The sequence below is a fragment of the Panthera pardus genome, unplaced genomic scaffold (assembly GCF_024362965.1).
Source record: "Panthera pardus isolate Hobbes unplaced genomic scaffold, ASM2436296v1 HiC_scaffold_12, whole genome shotgun sequence".
Lineage (NCBI taxonomy): Eukaryota > Metazoa > Chordata > Mammalia > Carnivora > Felidae > Panthera > Panthera pardus.
The window spans coordinates 108,057,901-108,069,592 of record NW_026526677.1 but is presented as its reverse complement, the minus strand read 5'-3'; the positions used below and the strand labels follow the sequence as shown (position 1 = coordinate 108,069,592).

Sequence of the window (11,692 nt, the reverse complement as noted above, 5' to 3'; positions counted from 1 at the left end):
TATCTACTATGACCCGCAAGTTTTCTTTTTAAAAAAACAAACTGATGCCGATGATAGCGGTTTTTACACAAAAGAAAATAATACTCAAAGACACATGTAATGCTGGCTCTCCTACTGCTCTATCCATGCACGTTAAGTCTCCTGAACTGGGCTCGACACAGGGTGGCCTCTACCTGAATGATCTGAATGCTTGCAGGCAACTCCTCGGCCACACACGCAGGGCTGTGAGTGTGAGCTGACTTACAGCTCTTCTCTGGAAGGTCTTTCCCGGTGGCACTGGCACACGGACGTGTCATCATCAGGCTGAGCAACAAGTTCCATTCCGTCACGTATTTCCGGTTTGCTGGACTGGCGCTCGGCATATTCCTGGAATGTGCGTGTGAAGGCAACTCAAAGATTAGTCCCCAAGTCATCCCACTGGATCCTCCCTCCCTACCCCACTCACGCCATCCTTCCTAGTGGCTGTGTATCTTTAGAAAAGATTTCTTTCTTTTAACGTTTATTCATTTTTGAGAGACAGAGCACAAGCGAGGGAGGGGCAGAGGGGCAGGGAGACACAGAATCCGAAGCAGGCTCCAGGCTCCGAGCTGCCAGCACAGAGCCCCAGGAGGGGCTCAAACTCAAGAACTGTGAGATCATGACCGGAGCTGAAGTCCCGACACTTAACCGACTGAGCCACCCAGGCGCCCCCTAGTGGCTGTGTATCTTGAGACTACAACCAAAGGTCTGCTTTATTCCAGTCCCAACTTCAGTTGTTACGGGTACTAAGTGCAATATTTCATAATCTAACAAGGAACCCCAATCTATAATTTTCTGTGGACATAGGAAGCCTCCACAAAAGGAGGTCAAGCCAGGCATCCCCATTTGAAATAACAGCACCTCTTGGCATTTACCCGCCAGTGATGAATGAATAATTAAATGTGTTGAACACTCAAATCAACAAAGATGATATGTATCTCAAAATAAAGTTGCCGGTCCCACACACCCTTCCCTTTAGGCTCATAGCCACATATGTTTTGGCTACAGACCTGCGTGGTGTCCTCCTTCTTGGCCACTGACTGAAATATTCCTATAAATTAGACTTCCAGTTCAGTGGTTCCATATACCTCGAGCTGGACATTCCTGGTGGGGGGCCCAACCCTCAAAAATACTGACACGAGTACAGGAACCAACTTAATAATTTAGGGTGAAAAACCCCTACTATTCAAGTTACAGGCAGACCAACGGAGGGTGCACAACTCATTTAAGGGAAAGGCTACTTTTAGTAAATAGTGTAATTTATCATTTTAATTTTTCTACGAGAGAACAGTATCCCCCAGCATCTGAAGAAATGTACTTTTCTTCTGCCCACAGAAAAATAAGTTTAGGTTAAAAACAGAAGTATTATTTCTCTTTTTTTTTTTCTTCCTGGTGAGATTTTACTGTGTAAAAACACAAGAGAGTTACTCAAAGAACCAGTCCTTGCATTTCCGTATTTTAGGCCTAAGGTGTTAGAACCATTAGAAATATATTTCATTTTGGGGTGCCGGGATGGCTCAGTCGGTTAAGGGTCTGACTTTGGCTCAGTTCATGATCTCACGGTTTGTGGGTTCGAGCTCACGTTGGGCTCTGTGCTGACAGCTCAGAGCCTAGAGCCTGCTTTCAATTCTGTGTCTCCCTCTCCCACTGGCACTCTGTCTCTCTTTCTCCAAAAATAAATAAAACGTTAAAAAAATTTTAATAAATGTATTTCACTTGTTTTTTTTTTACAGCAAGCTGAATATTGGCTTTCCATCCTATACCGTGATACCAAAAGCATGAATCTTAAGTAGTAAGAACAAAGAGGCAGACACGTTGAGCAGAAAGAGATGTTCATGATCTCCAGTCCAACCCCCTTACTTTCTAGAGGAGGAAAGATATCCTCTGAGGTTCAGAAAATACCTCAACTAGGAATTCCACAAGGCACTTCATAAAAGCACTGCCAAGGTAGGGGGAGCTTTTCATCTATATTTGGAAGGGCTCGGTGTACTGTTTTTCATAATACCGAGGTGGGATAAAAATACAGGGGCCAAAAAAAGACTTAGCACTGATCCTGTCTTTCTGCGGGCTGGTGCTCGGCTTGGCCAGAGTTCCGTGGACTGACTCTCAGAACCCTACGGAGAAGTGAGGCACCCAGGCCCAGCATGGGGTCTGAGGATGCTCCCCCACCCCCTCCCGGCAGGACGGCCCTCGGGCACTCACCCGGAATACGCTGTAATAGTAACAGTAAAGCCGGTGTGGCTGCAGCAGGTCCCTGGCCCTCAGCTGCCCTTCTTTTGCAATCTTCTTGGCTTCTTCATCATTTTCCTGAAAGGTTTAAAAAAACAACAACACGATAAGTGAAAAGTACTCCTGTGACCACCCACCCTCCCAAAGAAGGCTACTGGCGAGTGTGAAGCAGGGCCGATGTCGGGTTAAATGTGAACAGCATGGAAGACGCAGAACGGGATGAAAACAGCCTCAGCACGAGGCTCTGAAAAATAGACAAGGTACTTTGCTAGACATCTGTTACACAGCAATGGTCACGCGTGTTTGGACCCTGTTGCACTGGCTCAGAAGCTCCCCCCACCCCCTCCCGCCCCATACCTTCACCCAACATGCAGCTTCTCTTGTGTCTCCTGGCTCCCCAGGACATTTAGGGCTCATCCTCTGTTCCCCCATCCTAGCCTCTCTGCTTGGTATGAAAATGCAAACTGGAGTAGAATGAATCACTTTTTATGTTCTAACATCTCTTAAGAGCTCCATTGTAATTTGCAGTCAGAGCCCCAAAGTTGTTACCAAGCAGTACCTGTGAAAGTCGAGCTTACTGCTGTAATAGTAAATTCGGTGATTGGTACCCGCAGGCTGTTCCTTCATTACCAGGAACACTCAGCATTCCTAATTATACTTTTGGAAAATAGCTAATATTCTACTCTGCTGCCCACAGGAAAAGCCACTGGCAAGCAATCCTTACTTTTTATTAAAGGTCACCAAAATGATTCTGCCTCGGGCACCCACTTATTTGCATACCCAAACACGGCTTCTCAGAAACTTAGAACAAAATCTTATAACGAAAGGGTAAATTTCTAGAGCTTCATAATAAAACAGAACAGATTTTTAATACTTTTTCTTTAAAAAATACGAAAACAAATCATATTTTATGGAAAACTTGTAATTCTTGGAATGTTGTATAGCATGCATCGATTGTGCCTTTTTCCTAACTGGGAACAAGAAAAGAGCATCGTAATTGCCTTTAATGTCTTCTTGTGCATAAAGGACTCTAACCCTGGGTTTTTCAATCAGCGATTTGCATTCAGTGTGTTTTTGCTTGATTAGTGTGTGTATGCATGAATAGTGATTCCTTCAGAAAAATCTATATTCTATATAACACTGTTATATTCTATATAATATATACATTCCATATAACATTGGACTTCCAACTCTTCTAAAAAATCCTCAAAAATGTTGATAAAGGGTATTAAAATGACCTCAATGTTGATTCTTTAGCTATTTCAAGGGAACAAAAGTTCCAGAAAGTAACATTTCTCTGACTAAATTATGTCAAGGTAAATTGCATCATGATGGAACTCATGTAAATAACATTGGTAAGTGTGTTATCACCTCAAGAAATTAAAACTGCAGAAAGCGTACCTTGGCCCACTTAATTTTCTCTAGTAAATCGCTAAGATTTCTTTTAATTGGGACATAATGTTTCCAAGGCTTTAGTGCCATATAGAAATGTTCATAGTATGTTGAGTCCTGCTTCAGAACCAGACTGTCACCCAGCATGAGGTACGGGTATCTATACGCAGCCACAGTCCCATCCACATTCACTTGATACTTGTACTAAGAGATTAAAACAAACAGAAACAAAGAAGAAATTTAACAGCCATTTGTTTCACTTCTGATTGTCATCAACACCATAATACTAAATATAAAGCAGTTATTTTCCATGTTCCAATTTCACTGTTTAAAAGTTATACACTTCATTTTGTAATTCACATTTTCTCTTTGTATTAAAATCATAAGCAGCCTGGGGCGCCTGGGTGGCTCAGTCGGTTAAGCAGCCGACTTCGGCTCAGGTCATGATCTTGCGGTCCGTGAGTTCGAGCCCCGCGTCGGGCTCTGTGCTGACAGCTCAGAGCCTGGAGCCTGTTTCAGATTCTGTGTCTCCCTCTCTCTGACCCTCCCCCGTTCATGCTCTGTCTCTCTGTCTCAAAAAATAAATAAACGTTAAAAAAAAAAAAAAATTAAAAAAAAAAATCATAAGCAGCCTTTAGCACATTGATTTTAGGAAATACAATGCAATGGGGTGTCTGGGTGGCTCAGTCGGTTAAGCATCCAACTCTTGATCTGGCTCAGGTCATGATCTCACAGTTCGTGAGTTCGAGCCCCCCATCGGGCTCTGCACTGACAGCACAGAGCCTGCTTAGGATTCTCTCTTTCCCTCTCTCTGCCCCTCTCCTACTTGCTCTTTTTCTCTCAAAAAAAAAATCTTAAAAAAAAAGAAATATAATGTATTTAAGGATAAGATAATCAATAGTTTTAGGAAATAATTTAGGAAATAGGAGTACCTTTTTCAACTCTATGTAATGGGGATTCAGATTTCTGTGACCAGGGAGGAAAATGTTTCAAAAGTTCTATGTTTGGGGTGCCTGGGTGGCTTACTCGGTTAAGCGTCAGATTTCAGCTCAGGTCATGATCTCATGGCTCATGAGATCGAGCCCCAGGTCAGGCTCTGTAGTGACAGCTCAGAACCTGGAGGCTGCTTCTGATTCTGTGTCTCCCTCTCTCCCACTTGCACCCTGTCTCTCTCAAAAATAAATAAACACTAGAAAAAAATTTTTTTTATTTTCTAGGTTTATTAAAACTGACTTCTGGTAACAATTTACACTTTCATGTATACCTAATTTCCCTTGTTCATTATACCTACATAAGTATGAAAAAGGAAAGTGTTACCTCCAGAAAGCTCAATTTTAGAGTTGAGCACATAGAAATGTGGAGAAGTTCATGGACTAGTGTGATGGCTTGCGACATAATAGGTACTCGGTTTACATATTTGCTGGATTAATAAGGCTTGGTTTACATTTCAAAATCACTTTTCATAGGAACTAAACCTCACTTGATCATAATAATGTGAAGCATATATTATGATAACCTCTCTTCCCCCCCCACCTTCTTTTTTTTTTTTTACAAATGAGAAAACTGGTGTTCAGATAAATTTATAAACCTCTATTCGTTGAGTTCAAATCCAATGTTTTTTCATTCTATCACACTGATATGAACAGGATGTACTCACAGATTTGGTAATTAATTTTTTCTTAAGTAATTGGTACCAAAGAGTTTTCTAGCCAGTCAGATTCTGTCATACTGTTCACATCTCTATCCTTTGGGCCTCATGACAGTGCTCTGAAGGAGCAAGGCAGGCATATTGCATGTTTAGGGGCGCTAAGAGATGAAGGTTCCACAGTTAATGGCAGAGGCAGGACGCGTACCATAGTTCCATACTTATATGGAGTTTATACTCTTTCTGTTTACAAAAGGCATTTAAGATCACTTTATGTAAAAGGTATTTATAGTCCCAGCTTATAAAATAAGTCTAAACAAGAAAAAAACAGATAAATAAATGCACCCAAAACCCCAGGTTAATCCTCGTACTATAGTATTAAATACAGTCCTGGCCACTGGGTAGACAGAACCAACAAAAACAAAAATACCAAAAAGGAGACCACAATGAATGCTCTAATTCCCTATTGTTGGAAGGGAGAAAGTAAGAAAGTGTGGGTGTGCCAGCTCAAAAGACTGGAGAAATCTGCCCACCCAGTGATTTGGTAGACTTTTAATGCAAGTTTATCACTTCATATTCATACAGGAAGACATAAACGCATACCTTAAAGAAATCAAAGAAACCTATCAATTTAGCTTTTCCAAGCTCCTTTTCTTTCTCTTGGAAAAAGAAATATCCTGTAATTCCTGCATCTAGGAGCTCTGGGTTTTCCTTGGACATCTGTACCAACTGGAGTCTCTCTTCTCGGCTATCTCTACCTCTGAAGAAAGCTTTTTCTGTTTTATTGATCCAGGAAGGCCCTAGAGGTTTGAAGCCATAAAAAAATATGATTATGAGTTTGACATTTATAAAAATGGTAAGCATAATCATCTTTAATATACCATTGTCATTTAAGATGTTAAAGCTCTTTTATCATCAACTCATCTCCTAAAGTAAGGTGCTGTTTCCAAAAAATAGGGGATTGAGTACCTTCCTGAGATACTTTCCAGTTTAGACTTTAAAAACAGCCCTTTTATCTGCTGTATCACATAAAAGAATTCTCTCATTTCTCCTATTTGTCTACCTGTGAGAGCTCACTCAAATGCTAGAGTGTCTGTTGTATGACTTTAGGAGTTATCCAAAATAACGCTGGATCAAGTTCAAAGCAAAAAGCATTCAGCAACTTGGCCACTCACCCAGGCATTAGCTTCTTCCATCCTTTGTGCTTCACAATAAAAAATGAGCTAGGCTTTTGTTCTTAGACTGGGTGACCAGAACAAACTATATAACTAGGTAACACCCACGTCTTTAATCCTTAGGTTGCTCAGATTTTTGAGCACATCACCTTTGAATACAGGGAGGATTGTCTAATATGCTCTGAAATCAATATATATATATATATAACTCAACTATATGCATGTGTGTAAATATGTGTGTGTGTGTGTGTGGGGGGGTTTCTTTCCCTAGAAGGAAATATTCTAGAAGAATTAACTAAATCTGTTTCTATGATTCTAAAGAGAGGTCATTAGTTAACACCTGTTACTCTTCTAAGGGATAAATTGTAAAACATAGAAACTGGAGAGGCTCACTCTCTTTAATATTTTAGTACACTTCTCAAGAATTTACTGTTACCAAATAAAAAGTCAGTTTTGAATCCATGCTATCTTCAGGTAGTTTGCAAAGAGTCTTTGGTCGCATCTGCCAAATAAGTCCACCAAATCACAATAAATGGGAACAGAGTTTATAAAGACAGGCAGGGTTAGGCAGGGTTTATTCTACTCAGGGAGTCTGGTTTAATAAAAAGTTGTGTTGGGCCATAAAATGTAAGGCCATCAAATGGGAGTGGGGGAGGGGCAGAAAGAATTCAGGTTGTAAAGGATCAAGTAAGGTAGAAGGAAGAAATGAGAAAACTCCTCACTACATGATGGAGGGAGTAATATCCAAATAACACTGCTATAACAATTCTCTTACATCCATATATAATTTTATATTTTTCAAAATGCTTTCTGGCTCCATCCAGCAATATAAAGGCACTGGAGTCAGAATTAAGTGACAATTTTACCAAATATATATTTTCAAATGGTATTTACAAAGGACCAACTCAAAGGAGACCCAGTTACGGCAGGTCTGGATTTTACTAGTCCAACCCATACATCTAAGTTTTGGATTAGAGGAATCCTACACTGCCCTTTCTTTCTCAGTTAGAAAAGAAGAATGATGGTTATTTAAATATATACCTACTCCCTTTTACCTCTGTCTTCGAGAACAAACTTTTATTTACCTGTATTTCCCTGAATAGAGAGGAGATCATTTGTGACACCCCTCATTGCTTCCAGTGTCGAGTGGGAGATGTCATATGTTGGAAGGATAATGTCTCGTGAATCCAGGGAGCCGCACCACGAAACGATAGGTAAAGGGCCAGGGGTTTCATTGACTTTTCGATGCTCCAGAGGCCAATCTCCAAGATTAATATAAAATTCTATATCGGGGAGAAGGACCTAAATAAACAAAAGATGAGACATCAGTTCTGCAAAGACCTCAGTTTTGGGTACTAAATGCTTCTGTTCTTTGGCTTTTTAAAATATGTCTGGCAAAAGTAAACATTTGGAAACAGCAGAGGCGAGAAAATTGCCCGTCAGTCATCAGCAGTATCAGAAAGTCAAGGGTGAGGATGGCAGATGGCAAATTCACGCAACCAGGAGTCAGCTCCTTCTGTCCAGAGATGGTGTTTCAAATTGCTTAGTGTCAGGGCACCTGGCTGGCTCAGTCGGTGGAGCGAGTGACTCTTGATCTTGGGGTCGTGAGGTTGAGCCCCATGTTGGGCATAGAGATTACTTAATAAAAATATAGATAAATTATCAAAATTGCTTACTGTTCTAGCAGTGGACATGGTATAGAACAGTACAAATAAAGGGCTTCAAGAACTCTTTCTGCCAGCTGCCTACTAAAGAATTGACAAGGTTAGACCCAAGCCCTTGTTTTCCTTAAGTATCAAACCTCCACGTCACGTCTACATTTGCTTCCGGAATCTGCCACTCCGTGGCCATCTCCGCGGTCAATGCCTTGGTTTAGGCTCTTCCCATCTCTTGCGTAGATTGGTGCAGTAGCTTCCTCACTAGGTGTTCTGCTCGAGGCTCTCCCCACTCTGATTAGCTCTCACTTTGCTGCCTAAATGTCTAAAATCCAAATTCATGTTACTAGAAGCTTAAGAGAACCTTAAGCCTACAGGACAAGGTGTAAACTGTCTGGCTAGAAGGCAAGGCCTGTTATCTCGTTCCAGCTAAGCTATAAGCCTCACCTTCCACCCGAGAAGGTGCCGGTCAACTTCGGGCTGCTCTCTGAAAACGCCAGCCACTCTCCTATGCAATTCCCTTCCCACTTGGAACATTCTTCTCCTCCTTATTCACTTGGTGGCCTCCTTTCTCATCCTTCAAACTCAGACCTGATGTTACCTCCTCTATGACTCCCCCTCCCCAGACATTTTCACCCTGGGCACCTGCTTTCCTTACAAGCTACCATGATGAAGTACAATTTGTTTATATCCATATACCACTCCAACTTCCAAATAACAAAACAAGTCCCACCAGAGCAGGCTGCTCGAAGTCCAGAGATGAGTCTCATTTGTCTTGGATTTCTTCCCAGCCACTGGGCAAAGAACCCAGAACAAGAGGGAAGGGCCAGGGATGGGACTACTCAACCTCGTGCTTCCCCACTATTGTTTATAGACTCATTAATAAACTCCACACCTAAATAAATAAATAAATAAATAATAATAAAATAAACCAAAAAAACCTCAAACAAACAAAAAACGCACAAAACACAAAACAACAACAACAACAAACTCCATACCAGAAGTTCTCACTATAGAATGGGGTTTCTTCATCTCAGCAGTATTGACATTTTGGTCTGGGTAGTCGTTTGCTGTAGGCAGTTCTGTGCATTGTAAGATGTTGACTAGTATCCATGGTCTCCACCCGCTAGATGTTAGTCGCAACCCCCAAACTGTGGCAACCGAAACTGTCTCGAGACTTTGCCAAATGTCCTCGAAGGGGCAAATTAATCACTAGGAAAAACCACTGCTCTAGAGGCAGCAACATGAGTACAAGGTAGGACACAGGGCAGGGTGGACTGGTGGGCGGTAGGCCAGGAAGAAAGCACCACCTTTGTGATCAGGTACCTGCGATGTGCTCATACCGTGGGCGAGTGCGGAGCGGGGAGGAGGCTGCTTTTTAAAATAAGAAGTGATTGGGGCGCCTGGGTGGCTCAGTCAGTTAACCACCTGACTTCGGCTCAGGTCATGATCTCACGGTCTGTGAGTTCGAGCCCCACGTCGGGCTCTGTGCTGACAGCTCAGAGCCTGGAGCCTGCTTCGGATTCTGTATCTCCCTCTCTCTCTGACCCTACCCCGTTCATGCTCTCTGTCTCAAAAATAAATAAACATTAAAAAAATAAGATAAAATAAGAAGTGACTGCAGCCACACATTCAGCACACTTGGGAAAGTGTGTAACTCATATCACCCAAGTTGGCTTTTGATTTAGACAACTACCTTGACAATCTTGAGTGGGAAAGGTAGAAAAACTCCCATCCTCACCCTTCACTCTGCATGGTCAGGAAGGAGGAGGAACAAAAGGCAATTTGAACTGCTCTGCTTGAGAGTTTTGCAGGTGTGGAAAGAAGGGTCGAGTAGAGGGGAGTGGGGGTGGGGGCGGAGTTGAGAAGTCTTCTGAAAGATAGAGGCCCAAGCATATTCTACTAAGAAGCCAAGACCTGAACATCAATGACAGCCAGTGAGAAATTCCTGGAGGCAAGGATGACTGAGTCTGATTAATATAGGCATGTCTATTTTTATTTACTTATTTGTTTGTTTGTTTAAAGTTTACTTACTTATTTTGAAAGAGAGAGTGAGCATGAGTGGGAGAGGGGCAGAGAGACAGGGAGATAGAGAATCCCAAGCAGGCTCTGCACTGTCAGTGCTGAGTCCGACACAGGGCTTGAACTCACCAACCACGAGATCATGACCTGAGCCGAAACCAAGAGTCTCTTAACCAACTGGGCCACCAGGTGCCCCCAGGGATGTCTATTTTTAAATGTTAGAATTTTTGTTTGGTTGGCTTTTACTACACAATGGTACAAAACAACCTCTCTGTTACTAGAACCATCAACAAAACGTGCCATGCATACTATCTTTTAGAGATGGTTAGGATAAAACAAGGAAAAGTGGTCTAAGTTCAAGTCATTTTGAGGTAATAAGAAACAAAAGAGCTGCAGAAAGTGAAATCTGAATGGAGGGAGAACTACAAGAAGTGACGTTGGGGCTAAAAATGTTTGGGAGTCCACGAAAGTGTTGGGAGTTTTATGCAGGGCCTACTACCTGGGATGGGGGCTCAAGCCATTTAATTTAAATATTAAAGGAAAGAAAGATCCATAAAAGGGGAGAACTGATGAACACTCAGGTGGTGGACATCTTAGCTACACATTTGCAAGGCCAGAAGCCATTTCTATCCTTTGCCACTGTTATTCCAGGCATCGCAATGTTACAACTACATAATTAAACTACAGTTGACCCTTGAACAATGCAGGGGTTGGAGGTGCCAATCCCCACACAACCTAAATTTTGTGTATAATATTAGACTCCCCCAACACTTAACAACTAATAGCCTACTGTTAACTGGAAGCCTTACCGATGACATAGCTGTTGATTAACACATACTCTGTATGTTATATTATATACTGTGTTCTTCCAATAAAGTAAGCTAGAGAAAGTAAACTGCCATTAGGAAAGTCATAAGGAGGAGAAAATACACTTAGAGTACTGTACTGTATTTATTTAAAAAAAAAATCCATGTATAAGTGGACCCATGCAGTTCAAACCCATGTTGTTTAAGGGTCAACTATATATTGTTTTTAGAACCAATGAGTTCATGCTCTCATACCTTTCTTGCCAGTGACAGTAAAATCTCATCTGAGAACATTTTGAAGTCTGTGTATTTCCCTAAAGATCTCCGGTAGATGTGGTTGTTGAGAATCGTGTAATGGACAATGGCACCCCTTTCGTCCCCAAACCTTTTCGGAACTTCATTTAACATCTGCTGGAGATTGATGCTGGGGAAAGAAGCGAAATCTTTTGCAATCTGTGGTTCCTCGGTTGGACAAGACAGAGTTTTTTGCCAGGCCTGAGGATCCTCTTCTGGACACTCACAGTACTCATGGTACACTGGTCCTAGGGAAGGCAAAACACGTGTAATGCCATGCTCCATTAACAAGCACCACAACACAGGGAGTTGTTTCTGCCCGATGTGAACGTGGGATGATTTCTTGGTGAATTCTAAGATTATCCAGATGGGGATAATCTGCCCTAAACAAATCAGTGGTGAAAGCAGTTATGTCAGAGTCCCATGCTTCCATTTTTCCATCCCCGTCTTGTACGC

At 41.9% G+C, this 11,692-nt stretch overlaps 2 protein-coding genes across 3 annotated transcripts in view; both read right to left on the bottom strand.

The window, feature by feature from the left end:
- Positions 1 to 357, bottom strand: part of CUNH11orf65 (chromosome unknown C11orf65 homolog) — a 63,629-nt gene extending 63,272 nt beyond the window's left edge. For both annotated transcript variants that reach the window (XM_019469267.2, XM_019469271.2), the window contains exon 1: positions 245 to 357. The gene's annotated coding sequence lies outside the window, so the exon portion shown is untranslated. The remainder of the gene's footprint in view (positions 1 to 244) is intronic.
- The window catches only part of POGLUT3 (protein O-glucosyltransferase 3), a 28,643-nt gene that overhangs the window by 2,101 nt on the left and 14,850 nt on the right, over positions 1 to 11,692 (bottom strand). The window contains exons 3-8 of the mRNA XM_053900531.1: positions 11,198 to 11,484; positions 7,545 to 7,761; positions 5,888 to 6,084; positions 3,649 to 3,843; positions 2,221 to 2,325; positions 245 to 366 (exon numbers count right to left, since the gene is read on the bottom strand). Of these exons, the coding sequence (XP_053756506.1) occupies positions 245 to 366; positions 2,221 to 2,325; positions 3,649 to 3,843; positions 5,888 to 6,084; positions 7,545 to 7,761; positions 11,198 to 11,484 (1,123 nt within the window). The remainder of the gene's footprint in view (positions 1 to 244; positions 367 to 2,220; positions 2,326 to 3,648; positions 3,844 to 5,887; positions 6,085 to 7,544; positions 7,762 to 11,197; positions 11,485 to 11,692) is intronic.